The following is a 21,369-nucleotide window of genomic DNA, read 5'->3' as shown; positions in this document are numbered from 1 at the left end:
TCTGTTTCTGCTCCTCCTCCTCTTACTGTTGTATGGTTGTCAATCAGAATTAACTAGAATCTAAGATGCTTTCGGGTGAGTAGCAGAAGAGAGCAATGGAATATTGGATTAAACTCAGATCCTGGAGAGTGGAAATCCTAGGGTTTTATTCTTTTAGCAGGTTTTGTGATGAAAGTGTCATGATCAAACCAGTCTTACCTGTTCATCCGATGTTATAACATTTTTTAGATCTTTATATTTTAAATTTTTCATCATCTTCAGTTTCCATGTATTAAATATAAAAAATTGGGCCAAGTCAACCCAGAAAACCTCTTCTCAAGAGTTTATTTATGGTATTTGTGACAACCAACCAAAGAAATAGATCTCTAGCATAAGTTGGCACTGTTAACTGTCTCTAACTGGATTTCCCAAATGCCTTTTTACTTTGTAGGTTATCATTATGAATCTCACTTTCCATTTTGGTAATACATTTAACAGCTGATTTTTTTTTTTTTTACTAAGGTTTTATATTTTTAAGTTATCCATGTATTCACTTTGGACTTTGACATTTAATAACTTCCCTGAAATATATGGAAGAAGTTATATCTACGACTAGAAGACTCTAACGTGTACTTTAAGGGGAGGAAATAAATGCCACACTCAAAGCAATTATACAGGTAGTATTAAAAACATTAAATATGTATCACAAATTTAAAATGCAGGTATAGAGGGAAGTAGGTAAAACCCTAACTTTGGCAGTATACATGTTAAGAAACTATTTATATTCTGTTTTCTGCTGAGCAGAAATCTAAAAACAAATAGCCTTTAAATCAGACCTATTAATTTTGTAATAGGAAGTTCTGTGAGAGACAGATAAAACCTCTGTATTAAGTGTGCAGTATAACCTATTTGTCTGAAATACACACGATTACTGTACAGTTGTATGTTACTTCTATTTAAGAGTTGTAGAAAAGGAACCCAAGCCCTTCTGCTGTGAGGGAAATACAGCATCATGTGAGCCTATGTATTTGTGGGTAAAGCAGTGCCTTGAAAACAAGTGTGTAGCATCCAGGGAGATCCTAGATGAGTTTGAGTTGATCAGCAGAGTGGATCCAGGTTGTGGCATGTTCAGTATTAATGCATAACTTCTGTAAAGTCTAGTTCAGGACCATTCTTCCTGGCCCCCTTCACAAACCATTTCCTTGCTTTCTCCTTGCCTCATGTATCTTCAGGAATTTGTGAATTATTCTGATATCCCAGTGATATAAAATGTGATCTGGCCAAACTTGATGGTGACCTTTTCTGCTTGTACCCTTACCCATAGATGAGGTTTTCTGGGTACTGTTGCTTCCCCCTTTGCCAGCATATACTGCTTTTGTTGAGTAATCGAGGTCTCTGGTAGTCACCGAGTGAAAAGGAATAAAGATAAAAATGAAGGCATGACTAGTTGAAAAATAGAGACAGAATTTAACATGAAAATTGTTTATGAACAGGAGAGAGACAGCATTGTCTTTATAAGTGGTTAGTAAGTGGAGACTGCAGTCACCCGGATGGCCAACCCTAGGACTCCACATAGTAAATGCTTTCCATTCAGGGCTGTTTCAAAGTTCAGCCATCTATGGATCTGCTAATGGGAAGCACATGCGTCTCCAGGTACTACAGTGAAATAACCACCTAGAGATAAAACTCCCCACAGAAAAATTAACACAACTTCTTTTATGAAAGACAGGTCACTGTAAAAAGAAACTCTACCCACTTATCATCAATTGTTGAAAAAAAAGATTTATGATGACATTGAGGTATGATAATCTCAAATACATTCTGCATTGTTTTTAAAAGCTTTGTGTTTAAAATTCATAGCACTTTCTAATCCTGATAAAGTAGCCTAATTTTCTAGCTTGCTTTGTTCAGTAAAATGTATTTCTAAATCCATTTTAAGCAGCTATTTCTTCAATTTGAGTAATTTTCTCTCAAGTTAATAGATTCCACACAAGCATACCTGACTTTTAATGTTAATGTATACTATATATTCCAAACTTGCTAGTGACAATAGAAAGCACAATCAAAATGAAATTCAGTTGTTTAAAGCATATCTAGCTTGTTATTTTGTTAAAATGTTTCTTATTTTATTCATCTTTGCCAAAGCATAGTGATACCAAATCATATTTTACAGGTTTAATATCCCTTATCTGAAATGCATGGAACCAGAAGTGTTTGGGATTTTGGATTTTTTTCAGATTTTGGAATTTTGCATATGCTTTCCCTGACCCGGTTGAACATCCCAAATCCAAAAATCTGAAATGGAAATGCTCCAGTGAGCATTTCTTTTGAGTGCTGTGTCAATGGATTTTTTATTTTGGAGCATTTTAGACTTTCAGATTTGGAATGCTCAACTTGTACTTTGCTTGTATTGAGGTTCCATCTCCCCCTTTCCTCTCAGCAAAAGTAAAAGAAAAAATAACGTGTTAGTATAGTGTGTCATTTTAAGATGAGATGACTTTTAAAACTATCATATCAATGAAGGGTATTTGCCTAACGTAGTAAGTCCCCTCATCAATAAGGTCAGCTATAGGAGCTGACCAAGAAAGAAAAATATTTTGATTTTGAGGCATTTGGCATTGATAATTTTATTTATGGATAGATGTTTTCATTTTATATTGAATCTAAAATACTTTAATATTTTGTTCAAACTATTATACCTATATAACAACAATGCCTGTGGATATTTCTGGCATTTTCTTTTGTTTACAGACCTAATTGCCATGAATCGAGTTTTTTTCTTCTCAGCAATGCCACTGGCACACTGAAAAACAGGATAATGTGATAGAGACAGATAAAGGATTTTTCTAAATTAGGTGGTCAGAGCAAGAAAAAGCATACGTAACTTGCATAACTGAGTGAGTGTTTCCTCAAAAGGGGCAGAGTTTGGTTAAAAAAAGAAAAAGCCTTGTCTTGTATATGGCTGTGTATGCAGTTTATAGAAAAGTACTAGCATACAGTAGGTGCTCAGTAAGTGTCAGTTAAATGGATGTTGAAGGGTTGGGAAAGAGAGGTGTTGGGTTGAACACAGAGATGTGGTACAAGTCCTACACAGTCATGCGTTTATAAGTGTAGTTTTAGAGTTACTCCTGTATGTTTGAAAACTGAAAGCAAAGCCAGTTCCAGAACAGTAGATTAAGGGGCCAGCCAGCTGGGCAGTTTCCCAGTGTGCTAATCTCTAAGAGGCATTGAAACCACTGAAAATATGACATGCCAGAGGGAACTGTATTTCCTAGAATTTCTCTACTGTCTGTCATTGGGATCAGACATAAGGCATTCCAGGGATGTGTTCTCCTGTGCCTTAAAGAGATATTCTCATTTTTCTAAGGAAGGTAGGTTGAGTTAATTACAGATCTTTTGCTTCGCTGAGTGAAGTATTCAAATTTGGGAGCAGAACTACATTGTTTAGACAAGAGAGAATAGTCAAGTACTGTCACGAGGGATCTTATTCTATTCTACCTCTAGGCAGAATTAAGCCTTTTTTCTCAATAAATTTTAAACCAATATTTAAAAGATACTGGTGTGAACTGGTGTCAGATTGTTAACCTACAGAATGATTACCAAACACATGTTTTGGTGTCTCATCGAAGCCCTGGAACAATGCTGTTTAATAGAGATATTTAATTTAAAATTTTTAATAGCCACATTAATTAAGTGAAAAGAAACAGGTGAAACAGTAATTGTAATAATATGTTTTATTTAATCTAATAAATCCACAATGTATGATTTTAATGTGTAGTCAATATAAAAATTATTGAGCTCTTTTACATTGTATTTTTATAATAGGTCCTCAAATCTCTGTGTACATTTTATACCCATAGCACACTTCAGTTTAAACTAGCCACATTTCAAGTGCTCAGTAGACACATACAGTGTATAACGATCATATTGGACCAAGATGTACAGCCCTAGACAATTCAGTTGTCAGTGACTCCCAGTTGGCATCATTGAGCTGGTCCTCAAAGGCCCTTTAACCAGAATTTTCTCTCTTTGGCCAGTGTGAAATTCCCAGTGTTGATACCAGTCTTTAAAAATCATTTTAAAGAACCATAGTTATGACTGTGTTGAAGTAGTTTCCTTCAGTAGTAATGCTTAGTTTAATGCTTGACTACAGATACTGTTCATTTGTGATATGGTGAGGTGTTACGTTCCCACCCAAATCTCATCTTGATCCCCATAATCCCACATGTCAAAGGTGAGACCAGGTGGAGGTAATTAAATCATGGGGGCGGTTTCCCCCATGTTGTTCTCATGATAGTGAGTTCTCACAGATCTGATGGTTTTAGAAGGGGCTCTTATAAGGGGCACTTCTTCCTGCTGCATTGTTAAGAGGGTGCCTCACTTCCTCTTCTCCTTCTGCCATGATTGTAAGTTTCCTGAGGCCTCCCCAGCCATACTGAACTGTGAGTTCAATTAAACCAATTTCCTTTATAAATTACCTAGTCTTTTTAGCAGTAAAAACATGGACTAATACGGTAAATTGGTACCAAGGTAATGGGGCACTGCTATGAGGATACCTGAAAATGTGGAAGCAGCTTTGGAACTGGGTAACAGGAAGAGGTTGGAACAGTTTGGAGGGCTCAGAAGAAGACAGGAAGATGTGGGAAAGTTGGGAACTTCCTAGAGATTTGTTGAATGGTTTTGAACAGAATGCTGATAGTGATATGGACAGAGAAGTCCAGACTGAGGTGGTCTCAGATGGAGATGAGGAACTTGCAGGGAATTGGAGCAAAGGTCACTCTTGCTGTGCATTAGCAAAGAAACTGGTGACATTTTGCCCATACCCTAGAGATCTGTGGAACTTTGAACTTGAGAGAGGTGATTTAGGGTTAGGCTTTATATCCCCACCGAAATTTCATCTTGAGTTATAATCCCCATAATCCCTACATGTCAAGGAGGAGACCAGGTGGAGGTAATTGAATCATGGGGGTGGTTTCTCTATGCTGTTCTCCTCGTTCTCATGAGATCTGATGGTTTTATAAAGGGCTCGTTCCCCCTTTGCTTAGCATGTCTCCTTCTTGTCCCTTGTAAAGAAGGTGCCTACCTTCCCCTTTACCTTCTGTCATGATTGTAAGTTTCCTGAGACCTCCTCAGCTATGCTGAATTGTGAGCCAATTAAACCTCTTTCCTTTATAAATTGCTCATTCTCGGGCAGTTCTTTATAGCAGCATAAAAATGTACTAATACAATTTGGTCAACCTTATCTATGGAATGAAGAAGCATCATCAATAGATAACGGTATCTATTTAGACCAATGATGGGTTATTACATCTTGTTAATTAGAGAGGAGGCCTGGATTATAGATGTCATGTTTGGCAGCTAATGGGGAACATTGTCCAAGAAAGATTAGGAGCAGCCTTAAAGTGTAAGTTCAGGGAAAAGAGTAAAGGTACAAATTCATTATATATATTTGCCATTTGTCAGCTAATGATACTTTTACTTGTAGTTACTTTTAGTAGGCAGTTTTTTCTTTTTTCCTCCTTTCTCCCTTATGAACTCACTTGCTTTGTTCTTTTTTTAATTGAAATATAATTTATGTACAATAAAGTTCACCCTTTAAACTGAAGTTATAGTGAATCGCCTTCGAGCATTTTTAGCATTCTCACAAAGTTGTGTAGCCATCTCCAGAGCCCTTTGATTTAATTACAAATCTCCCTTAACATAACTCTCCTTCCTTGTCAGCCATACTCAGAAAAAAGGAGGGGAAGGGGAGAAGTGCAGCATTGTTTTGGAGAACCCATATTTGAACTGTTAACTTTATGTAGATATTTTAAAATACCCTCAGGAGAACTAATACAGTATTGAAAATTAGAGAAGTGGCCCTGTAAACACTTGAATTACATAATACCTTTCTTTTTTCAAATATATCAAAACCCAAACCTTAGAGTTGTTTGAAGGGTTGAACAAGTTGGATGTGGTGGCCCATGTCTGTAATTCTGGTACTTTGAGAGGCCAAGGCGGGCAGATCACTTGAGCTCAGGAATTCAAGACTAGCCTGGACAACATGGTGAAACCTCATCTCTACAAAAAATACAAAAAAATTAGCTGGCATGGTGGTGTGCACCTGTAGTCCCAGCTACTTGGAGGGCTGAGGCAAGAGGATCTCTTGAACCCAGAAGGTTGAGGCTTCAGTGAGCCATGATTGTACTACTGTACTCCAACCTGGGTGACAGAGTGAGACCCTGTCTCAAAAATAAAAGAAAAATTAAACAACTTAAACCTACTCTAAAATAGAAATTTTGTGCTTTGATTAGTAACTCATTTCCAGCATTGCTACAGTTCTGAGGTTCATTCTGAACAACCTAAGTTTTAAAAGTGAAAGGGAACATCTGACATATTGGACATAACTCAAGGACTCTTGTTTTGATCAAGTGATTCTACCACATATTTTGAAGGGTTTGCATATAATGCAGAATCTTCTCCTAGGAACATTGGTGTCAGTAACCAAGGATTATGCAGTCAGAGTCCCTTTGTGTTCCACTTAATCACACTGTTTTGCATTATTTTAAATGGCCGCATCTTTATTTTTATTGAGGGGAAGGCAACTAGAAGGAATGTGACTATCTTAAGATAATCTTATCTTTGGGGTATTAGAGATATTTTCCAAGCTAAAATTGTGATTTCTTTCTGACTGCCATTATGCTTGAGTATTCGTCATTGTTTAATTATGGTGTTCCATTGCCTTGCTAACATGATGGACTGGACCGACAGGGAATTACTCTGTAGCTCACTATTCAGGTTGGAAGAAAGCACCAGAAAGAGCAGGTGTTTGAATTTTTCTTCTTATGCTTTTCTTTCTCTCTTTCTCTTTTCCCCCTTTCTCACGTGGGCAGCTAATTATTCTTGAATCATGTAAGCATGTCTTTGTGGAATCACAGTCTCCAGATTTAGTGTTAGTGTCACATTGATATCTTTGGAGGGGCTTTCTGCTTCCATCTTTACTCTGGCCAGTGCTTCAACCGTAACGCTGGATCTTTATTATATTGTCCCAAATTATTTCCAAACCTATGTTGAACAAAAGAACACAATATTAAAGACTCGTTTAATTTGAGAGCTCATATCTTTGTATACCTTGTTGTTTTTCAAAGTGTCCCATTGCAGATTCTAAGTATAAATTAGTGTCAGAATTACCCTACAAAACCCTCTTGCTAACTTTAATCGGTAATTTCTTAGAGAGCGATAGAAAACATGGTACTAATGAATAATGTACCCAGAAGCTCTTATTATAGGGTTGGCATGAATTCCACTTAATGACAAGCTTTCTCAAGCAGCAGTTGATTTTAAATCCTATTTTTCATTAGTGAAGTATAAAATGTTAATAATACCTTCCATTGTGCTGTTCTTTTGTAGCATAGTAGCATGTGTCTTCCGTGTTCACACCAGACTCTTTTTAAGATCTTACTAGTAACTTCATAAATAAGATTTGTTCAAGAAATAAAAATGTGTGTTTTCCCATTGTTAGCTATATGTTTTTCTAATAATCACATCTGAAGCTTATTATACAGTAATAGCCTTAAGATATTATTTTTTTAAATGTACTACTTTGGTCTTAATACTAGTTTTTAATCTCTTCTTGTTTCTATGAAGTCTGAATGAGATTTTCAAAATTGAATAATAATTTGATCCGTTAATCTTTTGAAGCTAGTAATTTTATTTTCCTCTCTTTGCAGTCTCTGAGGTTCGCAAATGAATAGAGCTTCATTACTGCAGTCTGCATTTAATAACCATTATCCATTATCTTGTAATTAAGACTCCCTGTAACGAATCATGAGGACAATGCAAAAATACATAGTACATTTCTTTAATGAACTGGAAAATGTTCATCTTGTTCTATTTAGTAATGAGTTGCTGAATAGTCATTAAATCCACTGGAGAATAGAGCTAGATGGATTTTGAAGACTGTCTTGAGTTTGTGGTTAATCTATTAGAATTAAAATTTCATCTTCTATTTTTATCAACAGCTGATTAGAAGTCATTCTGTTTGACCAAATTGATTAGAAGACCATATACAAGGGCAGCTGTTGTTTAATGAAAGTTTTTAATGAAACTGTACCATGGAGACTTGTAATTATAGGCCTTAGAAAAGCTTTGAGTTGCCTTAGACCACAAAAATAGAATTGTGCTAAAGATTTCAAATTAGGAAAATAAGAAAATACAATTTAATATAATACTATAAATTTATTATTAATTTTAATTTCAACTAATCACAGTTGAATATTAGTCTACTTAATTTGTTACTTTTGACTTTTTCAGCCCTTCATCTCAGTTTAGTCATTTAGTTGAAATTGTGGACACTGATGAAAGAACATTTGTAGGGATAGCTATTGTAATTTGAGATATTTTCTCATAAGGGTTTTTTTTCCCCAAGCTGAGCAGAGGTAAGCTTGGTTAATGTTGGATTTATGTGAGCACTGAAGAGAGTCTATAGTGCTGTGTGGTGTTGGTAATTCAGATTGTAGCATTTATTTCTCTAAGGTAATTTTGTTTTGGCAGAAGGGCAAAGGAACCAATATTAAAATGAGAATTAAAACAAAAGTATGTCCTACTTAGTCCCACTGGAAAATCCATTTTTCTTTTGACAGTAGTAAAGTACTAATATACTTTCTAAAATATTTTGTGTAATTAAAGCTAGGTCTTATTCCTCACTTAAAAAATAGCCAGTGTCTGAATGCCTGACCAATTTTTTAATATCTTGTGGTCTCTGACTCTTAATTGTCCTTTCTCAACACATCCAATACAGACACTAAATTTAGCATCTTAAAACACCGATTTCATGTGATGAGACCTCACTCTACCTAAAGGGCAGAGCCCAATGTCTGTAGGTTCAAAGTTCTCTATAATATTTTCCTAAGGGATATTTATAGTCACATGTTCTAAAACATACATTCATATATATATATATGTATATGCCCCTCCTCCCACCTTATCTCCAACACAGACTTCTTAGATGTATTCATTCATGATTGTTTGGTATGCCTATGCTTTCTTTGCTTTTGGTGTTTCTTCTTACAGCAGTGTTCTTCCAAGTGTGCCCTCTCATCTTTAAATTTTGTCTCTCTTTCAAGGTCTATAACAAATTCCATCTGTTCCATGAAGTCTTCCTGTATTATTCTGGCTAAAGTTATTTCTCTGATCCTTTCTAATTCTTATTGATCATAATACTTACTGGGCATATGATATAGTTTGGATTTTTTTTCCCTCCAAATCACATGCTGAAATGTGATTCCCAGTATTGGAGGTGGGGCCTGGTGGAAGGTGATTGGATCATGGGGGTGGATCCTTCATAAATGGCTTTAGCATCATCCCTTTTGGTGATGAGTGAGTTCTTGCTCTGTGTTCATGTGAGAACTGGTAGTTTAAAGGAGTGTGACACCTCCCCCCATCTCATTCCCACTCTTGCTATCTGACATGCCTCCTCTCTTTGCTTTCTACTGTGATTGTAAGCTTCCTGAGACCATCACTAGGAGCAGATCCCAGCACCCCACTTCCTGTACAGTCTCCAGAATTGTGAGCCAATTAAACCTCTTTTTTTTATTACCCAGTGTATTAGTCCACTGGCTATGCAGGAAGCATGGCCGGGGAGGCCTCAGGAAACTTTTAGTCATGGTGGAAGGGGAAGCAGGTATGTCTTAAACATCTGGAGCAGGAAGAAGAGAGAGAGAGTGGGGAGGTGCTACACACTTTTCAATAACCAGATCTCACAGTAACTCACTATCACGAGAACAGCACCAAAGGAGAAATCTACTCCCCCGATCCAGTCTTTTCCTACCCAGAGACACTTGAGCATTGGGGGTTACAATTTGAGCAGGGACACAGACCTAAACCATATCACTCAGCCTCAGATATTCCTTTGTAGCAATGCAAGAATGGACTAACATAGAAAATTGGTACCAGGAGTGGTGAGCGGGGCGTTGCTATAAATAAAGATAACTGAAAATGTGGAGGCAGCTTTGCAACTGGATAATAGAGAGGTTGGAAGAGTTTGGAGGGCTCAGAAAAAGGAAGATGAGAGAAAGTTTGAAACTTACCAGAGACAGGTTAAATGGTTGTGACAAAATGCCAACAGAAATATGAACAATGAAGTCGATGCTGGGGAGATCTCAGATGGAAATGAGGAAGTTACTGAGAACTGGAATGAAGGTCACCCCTGTTATATCTAGTAAAGAACTTGGCTGCATTGTGTTCATGCAGCCAAGTTCTATGGATCTGTGGAAATTTGAATTTAAGAGTGATGAACTAGGGTATCTGGAGGAAGAAATTTCTAACCAGCAAAGCATTCATTATGTAGCCTGGCTACTTGTAACAACCTACAGTCACATGCAAGAGCAAAGGAATGACTTAATGTGAGAACTTATGTTTAGATGGGAACCATAGTATAAACGTTAGAAAATTTGCAGCCTTGCCCTGTGGTAGAGAAGGAATTCAAACAGGCTGTGGAGCAAACACTTGCTAGAGAGATTGGCTTGACTAAAAGGGAGCTAAGTACTAATATATAAGACAATGGGGAAAAGCCTTGAAGGCATTTCAGAGGTCTTTGAAGCAGCCTCTGACATCACAGGCCCAGAGGTTTAGGAAGAAAGAATGGTTTCAGGGGACAGCCCCAGAACCCCACTGCCTTGCACAGCCTCAGGATGCTGTCACTAGAGTCCAGGAAACTCTGGCTCTAATCTCAGCTGAAAGGACAACTGATACAGCTCAGGCTGCTGCTGTGGAGGGTGCAAGTTGTAAGCCTTGCTGGCTTCCATGTGATTCATGTTAAGCCTGGAGGTGCATGGAACGCAAGAGTGAAAGAGGTCTGGCAGCTTCCATGCAGATTTCAGAGAATGTGTCAGAAAGACTGGGTACCCAGGCAGGGATTCTTTAGTAGGGCAGTGCTGAAAGGAAACGTAGGGCGGGAGCCCAGACACAGAGTCTCCACTGCAGCACTGTCTTTGTGGAATTGTGGGAAGGGGGCTGCCATTCTCCAGATCCCAGAATGGTAGAGCCAACAGCAGCTTGCAACTTCTGCATGTAAAAGCCACAGGGGCAGAGCTTTCCAATGCCTTAGGAGCCCACCCCTTTTACCAGTGTGCCCTGGATGCAGGACATGGAGTCAAAGGAGATTATTTTGGGGCTTTAAGACTTAAAGACTGCCCTGCTGAGTTTGGGTCTTGCATGGGGCCTGTAGCCCCTTTCTTTTGGCTAATTTCTCCCTATTGGAATAGTAATGTTTACCCAGTGCCTGTACCACCATTGTAATTTGGAAGTAAATAACCTCTTTTTGATCTCAAAGGGCCATAGGTGGAAGAAGGAACTCATCTCCAGATAAGACTTCGGACTTTAGACTTTGGCACTTTTGAGCTAAATTGGGAACAAGTTAAGAGTTTGTGGAACTATTAAGAGGGGATTATTGTATTTTGCAATATGCGAAGGACATGAGATTTGAGAGGCCAGAGGCAGAATGATATAGTTTAGATATATGTCCCCTTGCAATCTTACATTAAAATGTAATCCCCAATGGTGAAGGCAGGACCTGGTGGAAGGTGTTTGGATCATGGTAGTAGATCCCTCATGAATGTCTTAGCACCATCCCGCTGGTGAGGAATGGGTTCTCACAAGATCTGGGAGTTTAAAAAGGATGTGGCACCTTCACACTCTCTCTCTTGCTCCTGCTCTTGCCATGTGACATGTGTGCTTTCTCTTTGCCTTCCACTATGATTGAGAGCTTCCCAAGCCCTCACCAGGAGCCAGTCCTGATACCACACTTCTTGCAGAGCCTGGAGAACTGTGAACCAATTAAACTTCTTTTCTTTATAAATTACCCAGCCTCAGGTATTCCCTTATAGCAACACATGAATGGACTAACACAACATATAGTCAAAACACCTTAGATATCATATATATTCTTATTTCCACTCACACCTAATCTCTAGACAATAAGGGGTTGGTTTGATATTTAAGTACTTCCAGTTTCAGTTTTAAAATATAAAGAGCTTGGAAGTTGTCATTCCTGTCCTTAGAGCAAGAAAAAGCCGAATAAACTGAAAATGAGTGACTTTTCTCAGATTCATCAAAGAACTGAGGTCACAAGGTAAACTGTCACCTGGAAATCCAGAGAGACAGATATATCCTGAGTGTCACAGCTGAGATTTGGTTACCTAGAGCAGAAGCTACTAGAACTAGAACCTAGTAGGAACACTTAAGTGGTTGTTTTGACAAATTACTGGAGGCTGAGTGTTGCCCCCACACTTTTGGGTTTTACCTCCAGGAACCCCACCATGTTCTCACAGTGAAGAGCCAAAGAAGGTTCCTTCTTGGCTCTGGCAGGAGAAGAGGAAGATAATCATTATGAAATATGCCCAGGGTATTCCCCATAGCCAAGCCTGCTCTCTAGGACCAAATACTGAGAGTCTTTTCTCACTTGAGAGAGGGGCATTTCCTCTCTAGTATTTCTGTCTTATCAAAGTTGGGGAGAAAAGCTAAGAAATATTTGTGACAGTTATAGCCCAGGGACACAGGACCACCAAAAGATAGAGATTTAATAATAGGGTGATAGAATACTTCTCCTCCCTCATCTGTTGACACCACAGCAACATGGTTTCAGTATAATAAGAGTGGATTACAGCTGACAGAGCTAAAATACATAGGCTTTATGAAAAGGAATTTTAGGGAAGCCCAGAATAAAGAGGGGAGATAAAAACAAGCATACTGTAGAAACTTGAAGTTTGTGGCAGCTACAGCAAACCTTAAACACAGCCCAACTCGTTGCCAGATTAACATAGAACCTCACACCAAAGGCCCGTTTATTTCTGTTCACATTACCCAATATATCATGCATGGCTTTCAACAACAAAAAAAACACAATGGATGTTAGAGGCAAGAAAAAAACTCAGTTTTTATAGAGAAAACAAGTATCAGAACCAGATTCAGATATGGCATAGATATGGGAATTATCTGACAGAGAATTTAAAATAACTATGACTAATTTGTTAATGGCTTTAATGAAAAAAACAGACCTAACATGAAAACAGATGTATAATAGAATCAGAGAGATGGAAACTCTAAGAATTGAAAGGAAATGCTAGAAATCAGAAACATTGGAACAAAATGAAGAATGCTTTTGATGGGCACACCAGTAAGCTGCAAACAGCTGAGGAAAAAAATCAGTGACCCTAAAAACAGGTCAATAGAAACTTCTTAATGTGAAATGTAAAGAGAAAAAACTGGGGAAAAAGACCCAACAGAACAGAACATTCAAAAACTTTGGGACAGTTTCAAAAGGCATAGCATATGTTATATCATTGCAATAACAGTAGAAGAAGAAAGCAAATAGAGCAGACAACATATTTGAAGTAATGGCCAGGAACTTTCCAAAATTGATGTCAGATGCCAAACCACGGATCCAAGAAGCTCAGAGAACACCAAGCTGAAGCATACAGAAAAAGTATGCTTGTTTTTATCTCCCCTCTTTATTCTGGGCTTCCCTAAAATTCCTTTTCAGAGAATCTATGTATTTTAGCTCTGTCAGCTGTAATCTACTCTTATTGTACTGAAACCATGTTGCTGTGGTGGTAACAGATGAGGGAGGAGAAGTGTTCTATCACCCTATTATTACATCTCTATCTTTTAGTGGTCCTGTGTGTCCCTGGGCTATAACTGAACAAGTATTTAAAAACTGTGCACCTTGCCATATTATAATTAAATTGAAGGAAGCCAAAGACAAATGGAAAATCTTGTAAAAAGCCAGAGAAAGAAAATAGTTTTCTTTTAGAAGAAAAAAAATTGCTACAATGGACTTTTCATGAGAAACCATGTCAGCAAGAAGTGAGTGGAGTGAAATACTTAGAAGTGTTTAAAGAAACAACAACAACAACAACAACATGGAATTCTGTGTCCAATGAAATTAGCTTTCTAAATTGAAGGAGCTCAGACAAACAAAAACTGAAGTAATTCATTGCCAGCAAAACTTCGCTATAAGAATTGTCAAAACAAGTTTCTCAGGGAGAAAACAATGATATAGATCAGAAACTTTAAACTGCATTTAAAAAGGAAGCACATTAGAGAAGGAATAAATGAAAAATAAATTTTTGAACTGATTTAAAAGATTACAGTTTAAAGTAATAATATAACAATTTATTTGATTGTTATATTACCATATGGATAAGTTGAAATGAATGACAGCAGCACTATAAGAAACAGTAGAAAAGAGTTGGGAATATTTTGTTAAAACATACCTGCAGTACCTATGTGGTATAGTGTTATTTGAAGGTGGACTTAGATTAGTTAAAAATGTATATTGAAAACTCTGGGGCAATCACTAAAATACATAGGAAAGAAGTATGATTGATATGAGAAGATAAAATGGAATAATATAAAATGCTCAGTTAAGCCAGGAAAGGCAGAAAAAGAGATGTAAAAATTAACAACAGAAATGCAACAAATGGAAAAGTTATAAATGTGGTAGATACTAATTCAACTACATCAATAATTACTTTAAGTGTTAGTAGTCTAATATGCTGATTAAAAGATAGAGATTATAAGAAAATCAATATTCTACTATATGTTATCTGTAAGAAAGACACATTTTTTTTTTGGAGACAGAATCTTGCTCTGTCACCCAGGCTGGAGTACAGTGGCATGATCTTGGCTCACTGCAACCTCTACCTCCTGGGTTTAAGTAATTCTCCTGCCTCAGCCTCCTGAGTAGTTGGGACTACAGGCATGTGCCACCATGCCCAGCTAATTTTTTGCATTTTTAGTAGAGACAGGCTTTTACCATGTTAGACAGGATGGTCTCCATCTCCTGTTTTCATGATCTGCCTGTCTCAGCCTTCCAAAGTGCTGGGATTGCAGGTGTGAGCCACCATGCCCAGCCACAAAAGCCACTTTAAATGTAAAGACTCAGAAGGTTAAAAGTAAAGGAATAGGAAAGATGTACCATGCTAACACTAATCAAAGTAAAGTGGGAGTAGCTATGTTAATTTCACACAAACTAGACTTCAGGAAAAAGGAACACTATCAGAGATTAAAAAAAAAGGGTATTATATAATGATGAGGGGGTCATTTCTCCAAGAAGCTATAACAATCCTAAATATGTATGCACCTGGCAACAAAGCATCAAAATATGAGGCAAAAATCTGACAGAATGGCAAAAAAGAAATAGACAAACCTACTATTATAGCTGGAACCTTCAAAACTTCTTTTTTTAGTAACTGATAGGCGAAGCAGGCATAATAACAGCAAGGATATAGTTGACCTGAACAGCACTGTCATTCAATATGATCAAATTAACATGTATAGAAAACTTCATTCAACAACAGCAGAATACATATTCAAGTTACATGGAGCATTAACCAAGATAGACCACATTCTGGTCCATAAAATACACCTTAACAGATTTAAAAGACTAAAAATCACACAAAGTATGTTCTCAGACCACAATGGAACTAAATTAGAAATCAGAAGCAGAAAGATAGCTAAAAGTTCCCCAAATGTTTGGAAATTAAATAACACACTCCTAAATAACATATGGGTCAAATAAGTCTCAAGAAAACATTTAAAATACTTTGAACCAAATGAAAATAAAAGTACAACACCAAAGTTTGTAGAATATCCCAAAAGCAGTGCTTAGAAAGAAATGTATGGCATGAGATGCATGTATTAGAAAAGAATAAAGACAATATGCAACCTTTCATCTTAGGAAAGTGGAAAAACAGGAGCACTTTAAGTCTAAAGCAAACAGAAGAAATGGAAATTAGAACAAAATTGTTGAAATCGAAAACAAAACAACAGAGGAAATTTTTTTTTTTAAAAATATCTTAAAAGCTTTTTTCCCCCCACCATAAGGGTGGTAAACAGGTAGCTAGTCTAATCAAGAATAAAAGAGAAAAGACATACCCATATCTGAAATGAAAGAAGGGTCATCTCTTCTGTTTCCGTGGATATTAAAAGGATAATAAAGGAATATATGAACAGCTGTATTTTCACAAATTTGAAAACTTAGGTGAAAGGGATTAATTCTTCAAAAGACATAAACAACCAGAACTCATAAGGAGAAATAGTCTGAATAGGTCTATATCTATTAAAGAAATTACTTAAATTACATTTAATTTCTTTTATAAAATACTTAATGTGACTATTTTATGTAAGTTATAAATATATTTACTCATTTAAATATATGAAATATTTTAATTATATAATATAAAGTTATTTATTATTTAACAAATTACTAAAAACTATTTATAACCTTCCAAAAGAAAGCATCAGCTCTAGATGGCTTTATTGGTGAATTCTGCCAGACATTGAAGGAAGATATAATACCAGTCCTCCACAATCTCTTCCAGAAAATAGAAGAGAGAACACTCATTCTGTGAGATCACGATTACTCCAAAACCAGATAAAGATACTGCAAGAAAGAAAACCTATAGATGATCATCTTTAATTGAACATAGGTACAAAAATCTTTAACAAAATACTAGCGAAATGAGTCCAGCAATGTATAAAAATAATTATATGCCACAACCAAGTGAGATTTCATCCAAGTATGCAAGTCTGGATCAACATAATGTAATCCATATCAGTAAGCCAGAGTAGAAAATATGATTATATCAGTTGATACTGAAAAGGCGTCTGACAAATTCCGACACCCATTTGTAAGAAAGACTCAGCAAACTAGGAATAGAGGGAATTATCTTTCAATTTCATAAAGAACATCTACAAACAAACCTCAGCCAACATACGTAATATTGGGAGACTGCAGGCTAAGATCCTCCTAAGGACTAGGCAAGAATATTCTCTCTTACCACCGCTATTCAGCATTGTACTGGAAGTCCTAGCTAGACAAGAAGAGGAAATAAAGTGGATACAAATCAGGAAGTTTGATAGGCTAATAACGACTCCTAAAGATAGGTTCACATCCTAATCCCTGGAACCTGTGAATGTTACCTTTGGGAAAAAGAGCTATTACAGCTGTGATTGATTTAAAGGTCTTGCCGTGAGGTGATCATTCTGGATTATCCAGATGGGCTTTATATGCCTGCATGACGACTGTATAAGAAAGACACAGAGGGAGATGAGACTTATAAACAAAAGGGAAGGCGATATGAAGACAAAAGCAGAAATTGGAGTGATGCAGCTGAGAAATGCTGAATGCCATTAGAAGAGGCGAGGAACAGATTATCCCCAGAGTCTCCACAGAGAGTATGTTGACACCTTTATTTTGGACTTCTGGCCTCCAGATTGGTGTGAGAATACATTTCTGTTGTTTTGAGCCACCAAGTTTGTGATCACTTGTTAAAACAACCATAAGAAATGGGTATAAGAAGAAAGATGTAAAACTGTCTTTGTTTACAAACAACATGATTGTAGAAAATCCCCCCACATCAACAAACTACTGAAATTGCTAAATGAGTTTGCTGAGGTTGATACAAGGTTCATATACAAAATGTAGTTACCGTCCTATCTACCAGCAGTGTACAATTTGAATTTGACATTTAGACAAGTACTATTTGCAAAAGCACCCAGTTTGCCCAGATTCCATCTATTTACAGATATTTGTATATAAATGGGTTAATATACACAGATATATTTCCCTGTGTGGTCAGCTGAGGGAGATGAAAGTAAGAACACTAGAGCAGCAGTGAGCACACCTAGCACCAAGATAGTGGTTTCTAATACTGTTCTTCAGTGAAAGGAACCAAGGTTCATTGAAGAAATGGCTTGTACCAGGACTGATGCAAAAAACACACAAGATAAGCCTTGAGCATCTTGTAGTCTCAGAAAGCAAGTGCTTAAAAAGCAGAAAAATCAGCATGATGCAAAGGGATACAGGAAGCAACTGAAAGAGCTCCCAGTGGCCAAAGCTGGAACTGTGTGAACAATAAAATAAATAAGGTAGTGTGGGATTGTAAACCCAAGTGTAAAATAAATATCTTCAAGTCTATACTGATAGTAATTAAATTATTGTAAATTTTAAAATGGAGAAGACACGAACCTTCCCATATAAAAATTTCAAGCAATTTATGTAGCTAAGCCCCCCTTGAGGAGGTGGATTATAACTTCCCACTCCTTAAGTATGGGATAACCATGATGACTTTTTCCCCAAAGAGTACAGTATGAAAAATGGGAAAAAAAAGATTAGTTTTACTGTGGTGAAACTGAGCCAACACTAACTACCTCAGCTAAGTGCTCAAGGTCAACACCAACAGTGTTAAATCATGGTGCTATTATGTGCCCTTGGCATAATGTGATGTTCACAGCAGTTCCCCTCTATGGTTTTCCCAAATCCATAACCTCAGTCCAGTGATGAAAAAAACATTTAACAAATCCCAATTGGGGGACATTCCACAAAATACCTGACCAGTACTTTGAAAACTATCAAGGTCAGCAAAATAAAATAAAAATCTAAGAAACTATCACAGCCAGGAGGAATCTATGGGGATGTGACAAATGTAGTATGCTTGATGGGACTGGATATTGAGTCATACTAAAGAAATCTAAATAAAGTGTGGACTTTAGTTAATAATGTACCAGCATTGGTTCCTTAACTGTTACAAATGTACCATAATTATATAAGATAGTAATAATAGGGAAAACTGGGTGTGGGGTATATGGAAACTCTGTATTACCTTTAATTTTTCTGTATATTGAAATCTGTTCTAAAACTACATGTTTATTTAAAAATAAACAAACTATGTGGAAGCTTTGATCTCTTCCTTTTGATCATGTCATTTCTAATGTTGTAAGCACCAGGCATCAGTTCTATAGTCTGTTCATCCATGCATTTTTAAATGAACTTAGTATATGCCTAGCTCAAGACCTTTACACTTTGTTTTCCTGCTTGTAATGCTGTATCCCCACATTTCCTTCATTCAGTCTCTATTTGGACTTCATTAATTAAGAGATGCTCTTATGATAGCTCTTTAAATATAGCTGTCCCTCACCAACTCCATCACTATCTCATTACATTGTATTATTTTTCTCCTTAGAACCTATCTCCACTTGACATTTATTTCTTTACTGTCTTTCTCTTCTAGAACACCTGCTCACAAAGGCAGGAACTTTTTGTTCGTTGGTTGGTTGGTCTATTCCCAGCAACAAATATTTACTGAGTACCACCATGAGCCGGACTCCGCTCTAGAGAGAGACCAACTCTTATCTCTAGAGCGGAGTCCGGCTCATGGTGGTACTCAGTAAATATTTGTTGAACAAATGCAGGCATGATAGTCACATCTCCAGTTTTTCCCAGTCACCCTACAGACCCAAGGAAATGAAGGCTTCCAATGACCTGCTCTGATGCATCTGTGTGTATGGAATTTATACAGATTGCAGTCCTGCTTAAGTCCTTGCCTCATTTCTATTTGCATAGTAATTGATGGTTTTCAAAGTGCTTCTGCATAGATTGTCCCTTTTGATGCCTTGAATACTATGTAGTGTAATACTATGTATAGTACTATGAAGCAAGTAGGAATTTCTTAAACCTATTTTACAAATGAGGAATGTAAGGGAATGGAATTTCAAAGGTAACTATCACAGCCAGAGCTAGAAACCAGATCTCCCGACTTCTAGCTCATCTGGCCATTACATGGGGTTCACATTTCATCTCTACCAGTGTCTGGTTTCATACCTACCAGTGTCTGTCTACCATTGTATGGTTTTGAGAGCAAGGTCTTGAATTTTTTGTTTTTATATTTTCCACATGCCTTATACACAGTGTGCTTAATAAAGTATGTTTCTTTGGCCTTTTGGCCACTTCAGCTTTTATCTTTGACTTCATTAATGGACTTCAGGAGGCTCTAAGAGATTGATTTTAGGTATGGTGCCACAGATTCGGTAGGTTAGGGCCAGGCACACAAATCACCTAGAAACTTTGGTTATGTTAGGTTCTGATTTAGTTGATCTGGGTAGTGCCTGAGAATATGCATTTTTAACAAGCTCTGGGAGTGCTGATGCTGCTGGTATATCTTCCACACTGAGTATTTCAGGGCCGTGTAACATGTGAAAGATGTATTCTTTGTTTGGCTACCTGACTGTGTGAGCCTAGGTAAGTTTCTTGGAGACACTATGACATACTGTTTAGGTTCGATTACTTTGGTTAAAATCCTAACTTTGCGTTTACTGTGTGATCTCAGGTAAGTTACTTAACGTTTCTGTGCCTCAATTTCCGCTTTAAAAATAGATCATATTATTACTTATCTTATGCAGGTATTGACCGAATTAATACTTGTAAAGCACCTAGATTTATAATGCTTAGCACTCAGTGAATCTTAACTACTGTGATCCTTTCTTTGTTTCCTTGTGTTATTCTGTTAAACTGCATTAAGAGGTTTAAGATACATTTGAAGGAAGGAAGTTTAAGATACTTGGAAGGTATGAAACAGCATGGTGTCTTTCATGGAAATGCTAATCTGGTTGGAAGACAGTGCTTTCATTAATGAACAATGCAATAGAAATCAGCTAATGGTGATTCTTCTTGAACTGTCACAACTGTATACTGTGTACTTTTCATTAAGCATGAGCAAATTAGGAGAAAATGAGTAGGCACTCCAGTTTTGTAGTAAAGTGTTATGATGTATGATATTAAGCATAGGGCATAAAATTGTTTTTATTCATCTCAGTTATGTATTAAATGAACCAACTTGATTTTAATTGGCAGTGTGGAAATACGGAGGTAAGAATATCAGAGGTCAGTGAGAATATATTTGGTGCCTGATATAGTGATAGTGAGGAGGAAATAGTATGGGCATAATTATTTTAAAGGGAGATTTTGGTTCTGCTTTCTCCAATAATTAATGAAAAATAAGGTTGAGTTTCTTTGGGAAAAAAATTTACACAATTCATTTCTCCCACTGACTCAAAAGTGTAAAAAATAAATCTCTAATTAACATGGAGTTTTTCTTCTTTTTGTCTTAGGATCAGATTTTATTAAGACCTCTACTGGAAAAGAAACAGTAAATGCCACCTTCCCGGTAGCTATAGTGATGCTACGGGCCATTAGAGATTTCTTCTGGAAAACTGGAAACAAGGTATATTATTGCCAGCAAATCTTTCTTCAGAGTAAAGATAATGTTATTTATAATACCAGTTACAGGCAGGATAACTGTGTTTATATGGAGAAGTTGTGAATGAATTATCTTTATTAAGATAAATGTTTAATTTATGTTTCATTATAAAAGACCACATTCATGGAGAAAAATGTATGATTAACAGAAAGTGAGTGTGAGTGTGGGAGTATGTGTGATCAAGATGTAAACTCACTTTATGTCCTTTTGTTAACCAAAGACAATTTTGTCACTGACAAGAGATTCCTAAATGGGTTCTTTAACGAACTAATTCCGCTGCAACACAGAGGCTTTCTCGCAAGGTGTTGGCCAG

General features: G+C 36.9%; 1 protein-coding gene across 11 annotated transcripts in view; it reads left to right on the top strand.

The window, feature by feature from the left end:
• The window catches only part of DERA (deoxyribose-phosphate aldolase), a 240,106-nt gene that overhangs the window by 95,075 nt on the left and 123,662 nt on the right, over positions 1–21,369 (top strand). For all 11 annotated transcript variants that reach the window (XR_012518583.1, XR_012518582.1, XR_012518581.1 and 8 more), the window contains exon 7: positions 20,908–21,020. Coding sequence is in view for 8 of the 11 variants with exons in the window: in XM_074403246.1 (XP_074259347.1) it covers positions 20,908–21,020 (113 nt within the window). In the remaining 3 variants the exon portion in view is untranslated. The remainder of the gene's footprint in view (positions 1–20,907; positions 21,021–21,369) is intronic.

The sequence above is a fragment of the Saimiri boliviensis genome, chromosome 7, assembly GCF_048565385.1.
Source record: "Saimiri boliviensis isolate mSaiBol1 chromosome 7, mSaiBol1.pri, whole genome shotgun sequence".
Lineage (NCBI taxonomy): Eukaryota > Metazoa > Chordata > Mammalia > Primates > Cebidae > Saimiri > Saimiri boliviensis.
The sequence above is the reverse complement of the archived record's forward strand: the minus strand, read 5'-3'. Positions and strand labels throughout refer to the sequence as shown.